Here is an 18,997-nt window from a genome sequence, read left to right as displayed (position 1 = left end):
AAACCAGTAATATTCAAAAGCTAATTATACCATGAATATCAGTGTTCATATTATGTTAGCAAGTAGTCACTGTTTTTCAATTGAAGAAAAAGGAAAGACATGCACAGTAAGTAAGTATAACCATCTTTTAATTACACAGGTGACATATTACCGTTATGTTTGAAGTAAATGCATTAAAAAGAAAGAATGAAATAAAGACAGTAAAAAGAAGGAATGAAGGGAGGGTGAATGCTTAGAGGTTCTCAGACACACAGCAGACATGGTGCCTATCCTGTAATTCTGTACATCCTAATTGTCATTTTGTCAGTGGGATACAAACTAGGATTCTTTCTCATTACTATCTACTTTCTATATTTATTTCAAAGATGTGCATATTTTAACTGCTTTTCATATAATGATTATACTTAAATATTAATGTAAAGGCTAATAAATAAAGAAAATCTGCTGGCCATGCATGGTGGGCCATACCTATAATGCCATTCCAACACTCAAAAAGCTGAAACAGGAAGATTGCTATGGCCAGCCTAGGCTACAGTGTAAGACCTTTTGCTTAAAAAACAAAGTGTGGAGGAGAGGCCAGACTCGGAGAAGGAGGGCATGCTGAGGTCGTGGCCCACTGTGTAATCCACAGTGTAGAAGAAGCACGTTGTAATGGGGGTTCAGGTGTGGGATCAGTGCTCTTTTCTCAACAGTCCAACTTAAAAGAAGTCAAAATCAGGAATTTTGACTGACATCTTCAATGGAATTTGATTAGGGTACAAATAACTGTGCTATTTAATATAATTTTGTGAGTATTCTGATTATAATTGGGACATGTATCCTGCTCCAACTAAAAGCAGTTCATTTTTAACTCTATATCTTTTGTGAATGCACATTCCTAAATTATGATAAGTAAAATATACCTGAACATAAGCAGAATTGCTTCCTGCCCCAATGTAGACATTTATTTTTGCTTCCTGCCCCAATGTAGACATTTATTTATAATATCTTTATTCTGAATCTATTCCATATCAAATATCATAATTAGCCCACTATGAATACCAAGCTGGCATGTGAGAATAACAAACTTCCATCTCTATTTCTTATATCAGTTGATATGATAGTGGACAGAGTGAAAGGAAACCTATTTGTGTGTGTGTTTGGGGCACGGCAAGATTTGGTTCAGTTCTGCTCACAGTTAACCTCCCGTGTGAAGGGCAGGGTGTGACAGTCAGGCCAGCCTGCGTTCAACCTCTACTTCCCACGTGGCTGTGTGTCCAACAAGTTATTGCTTTTACCAGGACAGTTTGTTTTGTTTTTTAACTTATAAAATGGGCCACTGTGGAGATTAATAGGAGAGTTTGTGAAGCTTCTCATGCAGTGCCTGGAGCCTGGGAATGTGTAGTTTGGAGAAGAAATGGGGGCAGATCTCTACTACTTCTAAGCACTGCTCCCCCAAAAGTGAAATTGTTCTCCTGAGGCTCGAGCATCCCAGTGTGCTGCATCCATACGTTAGAAATCTAAATCTGAACTTGGTGAGTGATGACAGGTTACAGCTCCTGACCTCCTAGCTGGTCAGAGCCCGGCTGTGAGTGCTCTAAGAATATTGTATAAAAAGTATCTTAGGACTGTGTGTATATGGTATGTATGAAACAAACATTTCATATTTAGATTTGCTTCTGTCCCAAAACTATCTCATTTATTTACATCAATATCGAAAAATCTGAAATCTCAGTTACTTCTGGTCCCAAAGCAGTCCAGGTAAAGGTAACCTATAATCTTAAAACAAATATATTTCCAGAATTATATCCAAAACTGGTCTGATTTTTGTTTCTTTGAGAGATTTCTTTACAAAGCTGTATTTTCAAAAGCACACTACCCATTTTTAAAAGAAAAATTCAAAATAAAGTATAATCTGAACTCAGTTTCCTTTTCATATCTCAGAAGCTAAAAGTGTGGATCTGTCTTAATCCTTTCTTCTTTGCTTTGGTCAGGAAAGGAAGAGAATGGAATCCTGGGGCCAGAAACTCAGGGAGGTGGTGTGGGATGTGCAGGTAGGCCCATGTGGGAGGCCATTCCCACTTTTAACCCAGGGTACTCTTGAGGGAGGAGTGAGAAATATCTAGATAGATAGATAGATAGATAGATAGATAGATAGATAGATAGATAGATAGATAGATAGATAGATAGATAGATAGGGAAAGGAAGAAAGAAAGAAAGAGAGAGAGAGAGAGAAAGAAAGAAAGAAAGAAAGAAAGAAAGAAAGAAAGAAAGAAAGAAAGAAAGAAAGAAAGAAAGAGAAAGAAGGAAAGAAGGAAAGAAGGAAAGAAGGAAAGAAGGAAAGAAAGAAAGAAAGAAAGAAAGAAAGAAAGAAAGAAAGAAAGAAAGAAAGAAAGAAAGAAAGAAAGAAAGAAAGAAAGAAAGAAAGAAAGAAAGAAAGAAAGAAAGAAACACAGGATAGACTCAGGAGGAGGGCCTGGATCAAAACACACTGGCCCCTTCTGTCTCTGCTAAAGGGCTTTTATAGGAATGCCAAGGGGTGGAGCAAAAGACCTCCTCCCAGCACAGCCAAGTGCAGAACATTCCAATCGCCTGGTGACTACACATGTGGTCAAGCCATCCCCTTATGCAGTCCTGCTGTGTAAAGCAAGCTAAGATCTCACTAGGAAACATTTGTGGGCCCCAACAGGCCCACTACTAGCCTTGATAGAGGTCTTTTGTGACACTGACTTTGCATTTGTGAATCCTGAGTTAAGTCTGTTTCCTCATCTTTTATCTTGCCCTCCTTATGTGGTTAAGAACTTTAGCATATGGGGCACTAAAGAAAAATCCAGATGTTAATGTTATTTAAATATAAAATAAAATTACAGGCTTATATAATACAGATTTTCCATTCTATACATCTGAATATAAAAAACAAGTGTTCAAAGGATATGTTGAACATATATGATGCTTTTTATCAAAGTTAGAAAAGTGCAGAACTCATGACTACCTTGGCCCGAGTCATTAGCTGCCCACATGCTTTGAGTTATCCATGGGCCAGAAAGCAGAAGACAGAAAATAAGCGGTGTCTTGGGTTTATGTAAACTAGATGATAATCATGGGTGTTGATGAGTCAAGTGAACATATCAACAAACACAAACTAGCTTTTTTTCTTTCAAGTTCTGTGATTGCAGTAACCAAAATGAAATTCAGATATAGTAAACAAGGAAATTTGCTCCTAGGTGACTGAAAGTAGGTATTCCTGAGACTTAAGGCTATCCCACTGTAATGGATTCAGACCAAAGTTGAGAAGAAGAGTCAGTGGGAACCTTCAGTCATCTCTCACGTGTGTTGGCATCACACATTCTTCCGAGGCCCATAAACCAGGCAGGGACACTAGAATGTAAACCAAACCAACACACTCCATAAAGATATCCTTTCCACAAAATGGTGTGTGTGTGTGTGTGTGTGTGTGTGTGTGTGTGTGTGTGTGTAATATAAACTCAGCCTTGGGTTAGATATTCCTAACATGTTATTTCAATTAGATTTTTTTGTCTTCCTTTTATATGCTTGTTGACTTTAAAATATGTCCTCAGGGCAATCCATGGCATCTTATAAATGATCTCTGGCTTGCAAGTGACCAAAACAAGTATTATTCATCCATAAGCATTATCGCTACATAACCATTTCCTTCAAATAGAAAGTAAACTTTGAATTCCAAATAATTAATAATGAAGTATATGATGAGTTGTGCCAACTGCCTTCTTTTTTTGTTCCTTACCTTGGCCATGTGTAACTTGCATGAATAATGTATTCATATATGCTTGTTATCAAATATTTGTCATGCTATCTAACAGACTATATAAGGTAATTAAACTTGACATTTAGTATTAAAATAATGTCATATGAAATATTTAAAGTCTTTGTTTTGAGTAAAAAAGTAATGCTGGTGAACACAAAAGGGCTGTTTGTTGCCTTTTATGGTAACTTTGATGATTTATAAATATTGTATCTCCAGAGTCACAGGACCGTTCCCCTCTTCCAGACAAAATACTGTCAAACAACACGCCCATAGCTCCAGACTCATATGTTTATCTCACACCATAAAAACAATTTTTACGTTTGAAGTACTAACACATAGATTTCCTCCCTTCAGAAAACCAAATTAGAATGCAGAGTATTAGCCACAGTGGCTGCCAAAATGCCAGAACCCTTCCCCAAATGAAAGGTTCCTCTAGAACAGTGGTTCTAAACCTTGCTAATGCTGCAGCCCTTTAATACAGTTCCTCATGATATGGTGACCCCCAACCTTAAAATTAGTTCTTCATGTTGTGTTGACCCCCAGCCTTAAAATTATTGCAATGCTACTTCATAACTGTAATTTTGCTGCTGTTATGAATCATAAATATTCTGTGTTTTCTAATGGTCTTCGGCAACTCCTATGATGAGGTCATTTCTCTGCCCCCTCCAAAGGGGTCATGACCAACAAGTTGAGAACCACTGACCTAGGGGCACCTAACTGGACTTTGCTATTCCTTCCACCTAGTCTACAGGGTCTCCCAGGAACATGAGGTGGAGTCAGGAACGAGAAAACTTCCAACAGATTCTAGTGACTGTGGCTCCTTAGGGGAGGATGGCAGTGGAGCTATGGAGACATGCTTCTTTAATCCCAGCACTAGATCTGCGTAGGCAGTTCAGGGCCCGCTACATAGTGAACAAAAAGACACTTGAGTTTGCCTTCACATTTGCTCCCCCCTTGACTGGGGAGGGGCTGCAGACAGGCAGGCACGGTGCAGAGGTCATCGTCGTCCATTCAGAGTGCTGTCTGGTCTTCTGCAGCTGGCTTCCTTTAGCTGTTCATGCATTAAGAGAGCTATTGGCCAAGCATCATCTTCAGACACTGGGACACTCACCCCAAACACCCTCTGGTCCTCTAAGCATCCTATTGGTGTTCGTATAGTTCACAAAGCTTCACAAATGGAAGGTAAAGATGTCCACATAGGAGAAAATTTCATACTGAGAACTAACTCTTTCAGTTGGTGTGTTAAAAACTGCTCTTCTTTAATCTGTGCTGATAGTCCTGTAATTCTACACCTTGCCAGCCAGTGCGGTATTGTCTCACCTAAGGGAAAACTGAATTATCACTGGATGCTGAGGAGTTTTCCCATTGCTCCAGTGTTTACATATATAATCATAGGAGATTTGCTTCATTATTGACCTTTTCATCATGTACACTTAAGATAAGTGGATAAAATATGAATTGCTCAACCAGGTGGCAGTAGTGCACACCTTTAATCCCAGCACTCCGGAGGCAGAGGCAGGCAGATCTCTGTGAGTTCGAGGCCAGCCTGGTCTACAGAGTGAGTTCCAAGGACAGGAACCAAAACTACACAGAGAAATCCTGTCTCAAAAAAAGAGAAAGTATTTTTGATCAACCATCATATTTCACTATCAGGAAATATGCTTTGGTTGTTCAATGACAAATGGTCAGCCCTGAAAACATACACACAAGTAACATTATATAGACTCAACAGGTTGTATTTGGGGAGATATGTATAAACAAATATATATGTGCATGAAGTTAAAATTTCTCTTTAATTTCAGCAGCAAGAAGAAATTAAAAGTGGATTTATCATTTAATTATCACTAGTTCAGAGTTGATCAGAACACAAATATATTAGATGTGCTTGAAAATAAATTTTAAAACTTTATACTGAGGCCTAAAATACCTTTTAGTTTTTTTGTTAAGTATCTGGTCTCTTTAATCGGTGCTGAAGATACTGTAATTCTTGACAACCAATACTGTTTGTCTCACCTCAGGGTAAACTAAAGGGAAATGTTACTGTGAATGGGAATAAAGGAACTGAGGTATTTTTAGTTACTCTGTGTAACAGTTTAATGTTACTTTTTTTGTTTTGTTTTTTATTGTTGTTGTTTTTGAGAGTGTCCTGCTACATAGTTCTGGCCAGGTTTGAACTCAGGATCCTCCTGACAGATCCTGATGAGTGCTGGTCTGACCACTGTCCCTCTCAGGCCTGATGACTCTGCCGTTCTTCCCCATTCCTCCTCTTCCTTACTGCCTCTCTCCCTCTCTGCCCACTCTTCCATCCTTTCCCCCCAAGGTTTTTTTTTTTTGGGGGGGGGGTTGAAACAGGGTCTTACTTGATTACCCAGGCTGGCCTAGAACTCATGATGATCCACCTGCCTTAGTCTCCTGAGGGCTGGAATTAGAGTCCTGCACCACCACACCTGGTGACGTTATCTTAAAAAGCAAATGTACTCCATGCTATTTCTGGTTCTGTTCAGCACTAGCTAACCTTATTCTCAAATAAGATGAAATAGTTGGTTTTTGTTTTAACTGTGTTAATTTTTTCTACAGCTTTAGGAGGGTATACCATCATAAGATACATTTAGTTGCCAGTGAATTACTTTCACATTTTATCACAAACTTACAACTGGATTTGCTTCCTAGCTTTGAATCATTTGCCCATTTTCTGTAAAAGCAGGAAGATTTGACAAATTCCTCTTCCTGAGTAGGCTAATGGTGCGAGCTAACGTTACCATCTTGAGCCTTTTTCCTCTTTTGACATATATGTGTGTGTGTGTGTTCGTTACTAGGATGTGGAGAGTATTGCCATTTTATAAAATAATTATAAATTGAAAATTTTTACAGCTAGTTGAGAAAAGTAGGTGTACCTATCTTGGCAGACCTAACCGTATATAATCTATAAGGTAACATAAAATCTAAATGTCCTTCGTGAGTGGGTCTAGAAGGTGATGAGTTGAAGTTTCACAGGACTCGGTGCCACTGCCGAGAACTACCTTAGCTATCCAGAAATCCCAGCTAACAGTGCCCTGAGAACGATGTTTGAGAATGCTCCTGGCTAGTAGTTCAGGGTGCAGTTCATGAAGAAGACATCACAAGAAAATGTCGCCCACTCCTCCATCATCTGTGGTGTTAGAGAGTTGGCTCAGCTTTCGGGTTACAACCCACACACTTCAGGTCACATCCTTCACACCTCCTAAAAACCCAGGAAATATGCCAGGCGGTGGTGGTGCACGCCTTTAATCCCAGCACTCAGGATCTCTGTGAGTTCGAGGCCAGCCTGGGCTACCAAGTGAGTCCCAGGAAAGGCACAAAGCTACACAGAGAAACCCTGTCTCGAAAAACCAAAAAAAAAAAAAAAAAAAAAAAAAAAAAAAAAAAAAAAAAACCAGGAAATAGGGAAACTTGGGAAACCCGCTTTGTTTTTATGTCTCTTTGGTTTACATTTTGCCTGGAGAGTAATAGAGAATGGGTACGCCCTTTTCTCCCTTTCCATATAAGAAAGTGAGACCAAAGGATCCTGTGAAAAATAAAGCATGAGAAGAACCCTCCAATGCCAAGAAAGCACATAGATGACCTTGAACTGGAACCAAAAGTTTCTGGCTTACCTCTGCAGAGAATCCTCATATACTTCTAGATCAGTGACTCCAATCTGATGGTGACCAACATGAGTGAAATCATACAACACAAGAGAGGCTAAGTGATGTGGTGTTGACCAGCATGGATTAAATGATACAGTTCCCAGTGTACAAGAAATGCTAAATGATTGCTCATTGGCTGTATTAAAAAGCTGAGAAGTCAGGGACAGCTATAACTGTATCATTAGTTCTCAAGTCTTAGACAGGATTCACTCTAAGAAGGTCAGTTCTACTATTCAGGGTCCATTCCTGGTCTACTAGGAAGGGGCACTTTACAGAACTAGCCTGAAGTCTAGCTTAAGAGACTTGACCCTTGTGAACTCAGTCACAGCATGGAGTAGACGATGTCTTCTACAGCCAGTGGAAGAAACAGGAACCATGGAGCAGTAGTGCTGCCTTAGAGGTCCCAGAGCATCCTGGGTCACCATTCCAAAGGGAGCATGGTCTGGTTCTCTTAAACCTTCGAACTCAAGAAGAAAGTCCTTGCCATAACACCACGATTAAACTAAATGCTTATTGGAGCAGAAGCCAAGAAGGAATAGCTTTGTTCTGAAAAGCAGTTTTACCGATTTGATGCCTTTGACTCATATAAGATGTCTAACTCCGGATGATTACTAAGTTAGCTTTCTAGGTAATCACACAACTAAATTGAAAGGCTGGTGTGTGTGGGAATGACTCAGAGTCAAGGTATGACTTTAAATGTCATGATAGGTAACTAGACAACTAAGATATGTTTTCCCTTCGTTTATCATTAGTGAGAAGCAGTTCTTTCGAATCTCTTCCTCTCTCCGAGTTGTGTAAAGTGGAATGAAGTATGGCTCTAAAGCTTAAAGGGGACTTTGAGAATTTCATACATCTATAGCACTTGAACTCTATAAAACGAATACTTAATAGATTGCAAAAATAAGTAGAATACATTTTTAGCTTTCAAGTATGTGCCCTGCAGTTTGAATAGAACATAGGATCCTTCTTAAGATAAATAAATCCTTAGAAAAACTTTAAAACAAGTTGATGATAAATAGCTTTTTATAGAGAGTGTGTTTCTTTCAGTAAAAGATGATGAGTGCGACTCAGATGCAGAAAATGAGCAAAACCATGATCCTAATGTGGAAGAGTTCCTGCAGCAACAAGACACGGCCATCATTTATCCTGAGGCGCCTGAGGAGGACCAGCGGCAGGGCACGCCAGAAGCCAGCGGCCAAGACGAAAACGGTGAGCATGGCTTAGCACGTGCCTTTCTTCCTCAAGTTAGAGGGTGCTAGTTCTATTTCTCTGTCACGGGAATGTATTCCTATAAAGGGAACTCTGATGAGAGCCAGACAGTCATGGGTACTCAAGAGAATCAGCACAGCACTGAGTTGGTGACTGCTCTTGGATGGACTATCACACCAGGCACCGACACACCAGGCACTGTCACACCAGGCACCGACACACCAGGCACCGACACACCAGGCACTGTCACACCAGGCACTGTCACACCAGGCACCGACACACCAGGCACTGTCACACCAGGCACCGTCACACCAGGCACTGTCACACCAGGCACTGTCACACCAGGCACTGTCACACCAGGCACCGACACACCAGGCACCGTCACACCAGGCACCGTCACACCAGGCACTGTCACACCAGGCTCTGTCACACCAGGCACTGTCACACCAGGCACTGTCACACCAGGCACTGTCACACCAGGCTCTGTCACACCAGGCTCTGTCACACCAGGCTCTGTCACACCAGGCACCGACACACCAGGCTCTTCTGCGGTGCCTGGGTCACTTCCCGTTGAGATGCTGCTGCTGCCAGAAGGGAGGCAGACTTTGACCCCTTCTGTCCTTGGATAATTTTTGTTTGTTAATATTCTCCTAGCGAGTGAAATACGGTGGTCTGGTTGAAAGCATACTAACTTGGGAGTAGTTTCTCTGGATGTACTTTAGTCCACTTCAGGGTGAGTTCTCCATGAGTAAAGAAGAGTGAAAATACAATAAAACAAAAAAGAGGTTCAAAACTCCTACCCAGAAATAGACCGCCAGTCTCTCCTTCCAAGAATAATAATCAAATGCAAATGACATGTAAGTGTCCCTATAGTTAATTTGATGTCATATTTGTCCTGAGACTAGGAAGATACTTAAAATTTTCAAGGATTCATCGAGTGTTAATTTCCTAAATTCTTCTTAAATTTTCCAGGGTTCTCCATTGAGTAGATAGATTTAGCTTAATATTCAAACAGTCAACTTTGAACTTTTTTGAGGAAATTGAGAAAAGATGGCATGAAGAAAGAAAACAGCCAAGATGTAGAGCGCTTGCCCAGCATGCACCAAGCCTTGAGTTCCGTCCTTAGTATGAAATAAACTGAGTGTAGTGGCACACACCTGTCATCCCTGCACTTAGGAGATGGAGGCAGGGAGATCAGAAATTCAGGGCCATCCTTAACTACATAGTAAGCTGGAGGCCAACCTAAGCTACATGAGATCTTATCACAAAGATCTTAAAACGAAGACAGAAGAAAATAGATGCTATCATCAAGCATCTTGTATCTTGTTGAATCAAGAATCAACTGTATCTTTGTTAAATCAAGAATCAACTCTAAGAAAAGAGCAGGACAAGAACCAAGTGTGGTAATGTACACACAATTCCAGCACTAGCTGGAGCTAGGGGGATCATGAGTTCAAAGCCAACTGTGCTTCCTTGTAAGGTTCTGTCTTGGGAGGGGCAGAGAAGAAACATGGTTCGGTCTAGAATGGACATAATGAAAGCTGTGATGAAGTAAACATAGAACATTCAAGGACTGCTCCTCTAGCATGCTAAGCAGGTAGATTTGAAGAATGTAGATGCCAACTCAAGGGTCTCTGTGATTCAGTTGAATAATTAGTGCTTTGAGCTCTGTTAGGGCACTTAGAGAACTCATAGTTGCTATTGTTGTATTACTGGAAGACTACTGTTTCTACTTTCAATTCCTGGCTATTTGTTTCTAATATGTTTTCATTTCACTCAAAGATGCAGGAGGTTATAACAGACATGAAAGAGAAATGGAAAAAAGTTAAACATATATGTAAAACTTTTTTATAACAAATAATTTTTAAAAGCCTTGATTAAAAAAAAAAAATACAAACATACAGGTTTGTTCCATCAATCGACCCAGTATGTTCAGCCTTATGAGGGTTGTCGTTGCCAGTCAGTGCAGTAAACGCCCCCCCCACCCCGAGTGGGGGACTAACTGCTCTGAAGTAGTAAATATTTGAATTGTCCAGTGTGTATCCAAACAGCCATAGCCACTGTGATTTCCTGAGAGCAGTGGCCGTGGTATACGAGAAGACAGCATTCAGAGCACTTCTTCCTGTCCTGACCACTCACATCCTTCAGCTTTCCTTCCCACATTGCTCCCTGAACTTTGGGAGAATCAGTATTAATGTACTGTTTGGGCTGTGCATTCAACAGTCAGTTATTCCCGGCACTTTGACCAGTTGTGAGTCAGCCTTACTGCTGCCCACCACAGAAAGCAGCCTCTTCAACCAAGGTTGAAAGCAGCGCTAATCCATGGTCTAAGTAGAAATATCCAGAAGGCAGCATGACAGCATGACCGTTTGGCAAGATAGTGGTAGCAGGTTCCCCCCAGCACCCGTGACTTCCCCACCAGAGGCTTTGAGCAGGCTAACAGTGTCAGACATGAACCCCTCCTGTGGAGCAGGCCTCCAACAGCTATTGGCTGTCCCCAAAGCAGTCATGCCACTGTTTCTCCAGTGGGCACATTGTTCCTGGCAGGTCAGGGTTGCAATAGGTAGGGTCTACCAGAGGCTAAGTTGATTGACAGTTGTCCTTCCTAGTGACCCTACGTAGCACCTTCCAGCACTAGAAAAGCTAGCCAGCAGGAAGCTTCCCAGTAAGTTTGAGATTGATTGATTTTGCTATGTCCTGAAACCAAAGTGCATGGTGTCTTCAGGAATAGGGCCTGGCCATCTAGTTCTGATGAGCAGCCCGGAGTAATGACAATAGCCTGAATTTTGGGGGCTCCTGGGGTCTCCCTGACCAGTAATGCTTCAACCTCTAGCACTATGGTCCATTTAATATCCATATCTTCTGAGGAAGCATTGTCCACCTGGGCAGGCTACCACCATTCAGACTCCTAATTAAATTGTATTTTTATTAATTAGCTTATAAAGTAGTAGGGTTCCACAAGGCTTTTTCATACATTCATAGTTTTGATCAACCCACCCTAGCTCCTTTATTCTATGATTCTTAAAACACATTCACATTTACTTTTTACTGTATTTTGCTAGCGACTGAAAAGAAGAAATCCCTACTTCATGTTTAAGAGGATCCAATGTACTGATTTATGAAAATAAGTTGCTATTCAAATAGCATAACCTTCTGTCATTTTCCCCCGCTCGTTAACAGTTTGCTTACTAACTGTACAGTCGAATCATGAAGACAAACTGTAGCACATAATGAGCACGCAGAGCTCCCTGGCACCCGGGGAAGAGCAGTTCTTCAGTTAATGGAACCATGGGCCATTGCCATGCCGGCAAACACCACGAGCAGCAGATCTTGCCTTTTGGCATGATCACTTACTAGAATCAGTCAGGTGCACTAGGCGTTCTGGCAAGGGGGAGGCCCCAAAATGCTGGTTTCCCATTGGCCTGTGCAAAACATAACATGGTTTTCTCCAAAAGAAGAGTCTATATTAGAATGATCCTTAACCAAACTCTCCGGAGCAAGTGCTTTGCTAGCTAGCAGCTAAAGATGCCTCGGTGAACTTTGGAGCTCTGGTTATTTGATTTTTACTCACATATTTGTAGATATTTCAACATACTTGACTAGTCATTTAAAGTTCAGGTTTTCAGTCTCTCATCTGCAGGCTTGTCTTTAAGTAAGGCATGTAGTTTACATGGACTTGACCTCCAGTAAAGCAATATGTGTGTATAATAAAACATCTAAAGAGTATTATCAAACTACCTTAGGTCGCCTATTTCTATGAAGAATTTAAAATTAAAGAAAGTAGAGAGTCTATTTACAGTAAGATGTTACTTACGAACTAATTTCTTTAAAAAATAAATAAATAAATATGGGAAACTACTCAGTAGTATTGGTTGGCAGAGTATTCCCATTTAGGATTATCAGTCATGGTGCTCCAAGGGATGAACTAAATCATGTGACCACACCTGACTACAGGGCGCCTTGGAAACTGCACTGCTTACTTGTGGCAGTAACTTACAGTGTCGTGTTCAAGTGAAAGGGAGTTCGTGCTGAGTAAGCAGTGGACTGTCATGAGCAGACTGCACGGAGCTCCCACACAGTGCACGTGTGCTTACCCATGTGACTCCATCCTTATTTCACCTGTGTCTCTTCACACACCACGGGAAGAAATGGTTCTGAAACAGGGGATTCGAAAGCTGGGTGAATGCTGCATTAATCGTTTGCTTTCTGTGTAACTTTCAAGCTACTTACCTCGTATTTATTGTCACATTTGTTTCTTTCATAAATGGAAGTCCATCGTTTGAGGGCAGATGTAAAGTGAGCGGCTCTCCCGCTGTGTGTGGCCCGGGGACTCGGTGGTAGCTGACCATATTGCTTGGATGCTTTAAGTTACAGTGTCCCTTCCCTTCCCAGGAACACCAGATGCATTTTCCCAGTTGCTCACCTGCCCATATTGTGACAGAGGCTACAAGCGCTTTACCTCTCTGAAAGAACACATTAAGTACCGCCATGAGAAGAACGAGGACAATTTCAGCTGCTCCCTGTGCAGTTACACCTTTGCCTACAGGACCCAGCTTGAACGCCACATGACATCGCATAAGTCAGGAAGAGAGCAAGTGAGTGAGAGAAGCAGGGGCTGCCACCCTCCCACTCCTGGGGAGCTCTGGGAAAGGCGGCCCCTGGGGCACTTACAGACCATGCGGGGAAGCTGCCTTGTGCGCAGTCTTACAGACACGAGAGGGTGGTTAGTGAGTTCTCTTCTCAGGTAAGGCCTTGCCATCCTAACTTGTTTTGCATAAACCATAACAAGTATCCCTCTGAGTCAGAAAGACCACAGGGTATGTTCTAGCAACATGTTTTCTGTAGGAAAATAAATACTGGTCTTTAAACCACTTGACTTTGGCACTAACCAAATCAAGGGGAGGCTTCAATTTTTTAATTTTCCTGGAGGTAGTGACTACTAAGTATAAGGTACTATGGTTTGTCTGCAGTAGAAAAGGAAGCTGCCTCCTCTATAAAGTCTGAGAATTTTTAGCCCGAAGACTCAACTTGGATGGCTTAGTCTAATTCTGTCACCGTACACATTTTCTAGAAGTATAAACTGAGTGTTTGGGCTGGAGAGATGGCTCAGCCGTTAAAGGCTAGGCTCACAACCAAAAGTATAAACTGAGTGTTTGTACGATAAATTACATTTAAAGTGTTGGCTTTCTAGTTAAGATTAAAATCAAAGCAGCATTAGTAATTGTTCTTTTTTTTTTTTTTTTTTTTTTTTTTTTTTACAATGTCCTGGTTGGGAACCGTCAGCTACCAAGTACCAGTGTAGCGGGGTGCTGTGGCCAGTAACCGAGTACCAGTGTAGCAGGGTGCTGTGGCCAGTAACCGAGTACCAGTGTAGCGGGGTGCTGTGGCCAGTAACCGAGCACCAGTGTAGCGGGGTGCTGTGGCGGAGGTCTGGGCTTCAGCACTCATCCAGCTCCTCACATCACAGGATCATGAACACACTGGGAATTTGTGAGAACTCTGGGGAGGGTTCTTCTCTAAGGCACTTGTCCCACAGGAGTCTTCATGCCTTCGCTCAGTTGATGGATAATGTCTATAAAAAAGTCAACAAGGGTTGGGGATTTAGCTCAGTGGTAGAGCGCTTGCCTAGCAAGTGCAAGGCCCTGGGTTCGGTCCTCAGCTCCAGGGGGGAAAAATGCACACATAGGCAAATATGCCTAGCCAGGAATGGGAATGCAGATATAAAAATAAAAATAAATACACATAAAAAAAAAGTCAACAGAAAGAAGAAACAGTCAACCTGCTTGCTCAGGACTTTGACATCACTCACGAAATCTGGTAATAAGGAGTGGTACTGAAGGAAAGGACCAGGGTTTGCAGCGGTGACCTAATGGTGAGGTCTGAGAGGAGCCATTGAAAGTGGAAGAAGGCCGGCCCTGGAAGGAGCCCCTGGGGAATGGCCGCCTGCTCCTGGGCCTTGCTGAGGAGGCCTGCCGGGAACAGCCCCATAGAGTGCTCTCTGCATTAGAGGCTGGTGCAGCCACAGCACAGCCGAGGCTTAGGGAGGAGATGTCTGTGGGACTTCTGAAAGTAGACCTGCTCCGCAACAACTGCCGCCATCTTGCCTCGGTAGTGAAGGCCCTTGCCAAAGAGTAGACAGACATCAAAGCTGAAATTACTCCATAAGAACAAACTCTTAAAATCTGCAATGACCATGACGACCACTTTTGTGAGGATTTTTCTGGTGGGTGTGAACTAAATGGAGCTGTGATGAGGATTGGGGGGCAGTGTGAGAAAAGATGGCTAAGGTCTTGGAAACCATTCAGGAATGCTGGTCCTTCAGGCCTGTGAAATCACACTATGACTAAGGGGTGAGCATTTCCATGTCTTAGAGAGGTATGTACGTGCTCGATACATATTTCCATTTCTGTTACATGTCAGACCCCCATTCCAGGTAATAAGGACCCAAAAGGAAGAGGACAAAGTCCTAACAGCAGGGAGCACACACAACTGATACAAACGAAACTAAAATGAAAAAAATTAAAGTGTATTCAAAAATCATCAGGTTAAGGCATATTTTAGAAACATCAAACATACACAAGCTATGCCATACACTGAAATGGACCTGGTACTCCAGTCGGGTCCTTGTTCTATTGGCAAATCTCTATAGACAGCCTGTCTTCTTTATCTTTAATCTAGAGTGCAGACAAGACCATCCCTAGATCCTAGCAAAACATATACTACTCTACTTTGGGTAAATATTCTGTACTTGTGACTGCTACAATTTCAGGCCTGTAACAGACGAAGAAATCATCAAACTCATCTGGAATGTGAGACATAAAACACCAATTCTTTCTTGCAGAGACATGTGACGCAGTCTGGGGGTAATCGTAAATTCAAGTGCACTGAATGTGGAAAAGCTTTCAAATACAAACACCACCTAAAAGAGCACTTACGGATTCACAGTGGTGAGTATGTGCCCTCTTCCTGCATCCTGTGCAACCATGCTGTCGGTGCTCTTGAGTAAGTCTGTCATGACAGGTCCACATGTGTAAGGATTACATGCTGCCCTTTGTTTGAATGGTATTGTAGTAGTATATAACCTCTAAAGTACGTAATACAGCAAACTCCATGTTCCCACATGAATATAGTACAAGTGAAGATAGCCTTTACATGAGAAAAGTAAAAAAGGACTGAATAAAATTGTGGACAGGTGCACTGGACCCAGAGAGCTAACGCAACACAAAGAGGAAGAATTGTAGCATAAGTGAAAATTTAAAAGAAAAAATGTATCTCCAGAGTCTGTACCTTTCTATTTCACATCAGTTTGCATTGTTGTGTAGATTTAATGACAAAAGTTTATAAAGAAAATTTAGCAATCCCACATCACACTGTCAGATCAGTTCTTTTGATTAAAATTGGATGTTTTTTATTTAAGTAAGTTAGTTTAGTGACAAAACCATCAACCAATGAATGTGAGAACGTGGCGTTTGGTATCATCGACCTCATGATGGTTAATGCACTGACGAATCCCCAGGCAGTTGGGTGGCTTTGTGAGTAGTGGTAGTTCTGTATCTTTTGGAATTCCATTTCTGGAACTCTCACTGTATCAACCATTAAATTAACCCTCAGTGATATATAGGCCAAAGTCATTCCCTGAAAATGCTCAAACCAAGATCCTTAAAGGGAGCTTTTATTTATCTTCACATATTATTTATTAATGTTTCTAGAACGTACAGGTTATCTCCTGCAGCCTGCACAGTGTGCTAATGTACAGTGTACTATTCCTTAGCCCCTGTGTTACTGAAAGTGCTCACTGATAATAGTCTTCCTTCTTACTAGAGATGATTTGAAATGTTAGCTAAACACAGGGTTTATAAGTGCTGAGATTAGGGTTAAAGAACAAAAATAAGCCAAAACTTGAATAAGATTTATGCTGTAGTTTTACATTAGCATTTATCATCTCTCTTCATGGAACAAGTTGGGATGCATAGCTTATTCCAAAGATCAAAACACTGGTCTAGAAATAAGACATTGAAATTTAATGGAGAAATCCTGCGTGGTGATGAAAACCCCATCTTAATCAGTGTCCTTGTTAGGGTTTCTATTGCTATAAAGAGACACCATGACCACCGCAACTCTTATAAAGGAAAACTTTAATTGAAGTGGCAGCTTACAGTTTCAGAGGTTCAGTCCATTTTCATCATGGTGGAACATGGCAACATGCAGGCAGACGTGGTGCTGGAGAGGTGGCTGATGATAGTCAAACTACCACAATCAAGAAATGAGGAAATGAGTTTATATGGTCAAGAGCTTGATGATCAGACGATGTGCTGATGCTTAAAAGCTCAGTTCAGGCCAGTTCAAGAAGCACAAAATTTTCCCTTCATGCCACTCTCCACACGTCATGTATTGTGTGTCTCTTTTTTCAACTTCTCTGATACGAGGAATGCGTACATTTAACTCAGCAAGTGATAGATTCGGAAATACTTGAGTAAAATGGGACTAGTCATCCTGACATTTGGTTGATAGAAAGTGTTCCTTAGAGCATCATAAAGAACAAAATATGAGGAGTAGAGAGATGGCTCAATGGTTAAGAGCACTGCCTGCTCTCCAGAGGACCTGGGTTCAATTCCCAGCACCTACATGGCAGCTCACAACTCTCTGTAACTCCAGTTCCAGGGGATCTGACACCCTCAACACAGACATACCTGCAGGCAGAACTCCAGTGCACATAAAAATAAATAAATCTTTAAAAGAAGTCTAAAAAGAACAAAATGTGATTTATTTCATCATCAGAGTTATTTTGAAATGCTATAGGAAGACTTGATAAAGTTTCTATTTTTAAATCAGATTCTTCAGTAGAGGCTACTGATATTTCACCCAAGTGTGATTTAGGAACATGTTTCCCCAGGGTGGTCACTTGGATACAGCCCAGTTTACAGCACTTTGAAAGTCTGGTTTATGACAAAGGAAGACTTTGGAGCAGGGCTCCTCCAGGTGTCGGCCAGGGCCTGCACACACTGCCAGCCTCCTGTTCTGGGCTCTCCAGTAGGTGACATAGAAGCTGAGACTATGAAAGAGACTGAGCAACTGCTTTCAGGCCACTGCTGTGACAGTTTCATTATTTCTAACAATTTGCTTTGTGTGTGCGTGTGTGTGCCACAGTACACACCTGTGCGAGTCAGAGCACAGTCTGCAGGAGTTGGAGCTCTCCTACCATATGGTCTCAAGAATCAAACTCCGGTCATCAGGCTTGACCTGTGGGAAGAACTTATATCCACTGAATCATCTCACTGGACCCTTTTTTTTTTTTTTTAGATTTTACAAGATTACAGGCAATAATAGATTGAAACTTAAAAACAAACAAACCCAAAACTCAAGTTCTTCCCTGAGGTGGCTTGAAAAGCACTCACTGTTCAGAGTGCCTAATAATGAGTGAACTGCACACTCCTCAGAAAACATCTATAGTGATTTTTTTCTTAGTTATTTTTTTCCTTTAGCTTTTAAAATTTGTTGAGGATCAGAGTCCAAAATTATACTCCCTAAAATGACCTGGATTATTACTCTGTTCTTATCACCATAAAGCTTTAGCTATGAACCCTGGGCAGATCCATGAGCATTAATGAGCAGATCATGTATAGCAATGGGCAGATCCGTGTGCATTAGTGAGCAGATCCATGTGCATTAGTGGGCAGATCCGTGTGCAGTAGTGGGCAGATCCGTGTGCATTAGTGGGCAGATCCGTGTGCATTAATGGGAAAATCATGTATAGCAATGGGCAGATCCATGTGTAGTAGTGGGCAGAGCCATGTGCATTAGTGAGCAGAGCCGTGTGCATTAGTGGGCAGATCCGTGTGCATTAGTGAGCAGAGCCATGTGCATTAGTGGGCAGATCCGAGTGCATTAGTGGGTAGATATGCTGTGTTAGGAGCTGAGCTGTGCCCTTGAGGCTCCCATGTCTCCATTCAGGGAAGACAAAAGCACCCCTGCTCAGGGTACAAGCCCCCCACAGAGTACTGGCATACTCATTACCTGGACTCATTATTATAGCCTGCAAATTCTCATGTAAGATGCAACCACCCCTTTCCTTAGCCCTTAAAAACCCTCAGTTTGTATCTCTAGTTCAGTAGTGCCACTTCCTGACAGAACTCCAGGCTAAGCTGGTTGCAAACCTTATAACCAAGGTAAACTGGGTCATGCTGTAAACATAAAGCTCTGAAATTAGAAACCAGTTTTCTGACATAGTAACTTTGGCTTTAGAATAATTACTCTGTATACATCCTTCCAGGCAGCAGTGAAGTATTGGGGTGATGACATTTACTTACTCCAGTAGGTCTCAAATAGCCCCAAAAGGTAGATTCTATTACACCCCACCTTT

General features: G+C 41.7%; 1 protein-coding gene across 2 annotated transcripts in view; it reads left to right on the top strand.

The window, feature by feature from the left end:
• Window positions 1–18,997, top strand: part of Zeb1 (zinc finger E-box binding homeobox 1) — a 174,368-nt gene that overhangs the window by 144,348 nt on the left and 11,023 nt on the right. For both annotated transcript variants that reach the window (XM_028872953.2, XM_028872956.2), the window contains exons 3-5: window positions 8,476–8,637; window positions 13,030–13,232; window positions 15,479–15,584. In XM_028872953.2, coding sequence (XP_028728786.1) covers window positions 8,476–8,637; window positions 13,030–13,232; window positions 15,479–15,584 — 471 coding nt within the window. The remainder of the gene's footprint in view (window positions 1–8,475; window positions 8,638–13,029; window positions 13,233–15,478; window positions 15,585–18,997) is intronic.

The sequence above is a fragment of the Peromyscus leucopus genome, chromosome 5 (assembly GCF_004664715.2).
Source record: "Peromyscus leucopus breed LL Stock chromosome 5, UCI_PerLeu_2.1, whole genome shotgun sequence".
In the NCBI taxonomy this organism is placed as follows: domain Eukaryota; kingdom Metazoa; phylum Chordata; class Mammalia; order Rodentia; family Cricetidae; genus Peromyscus; species Peromyscus leucopus.
The sequence above is the reverse complement of the archived record's forward strand: the minus strand, read 5'-3'. Positions and strand labels throughout refer to the sequence as shown.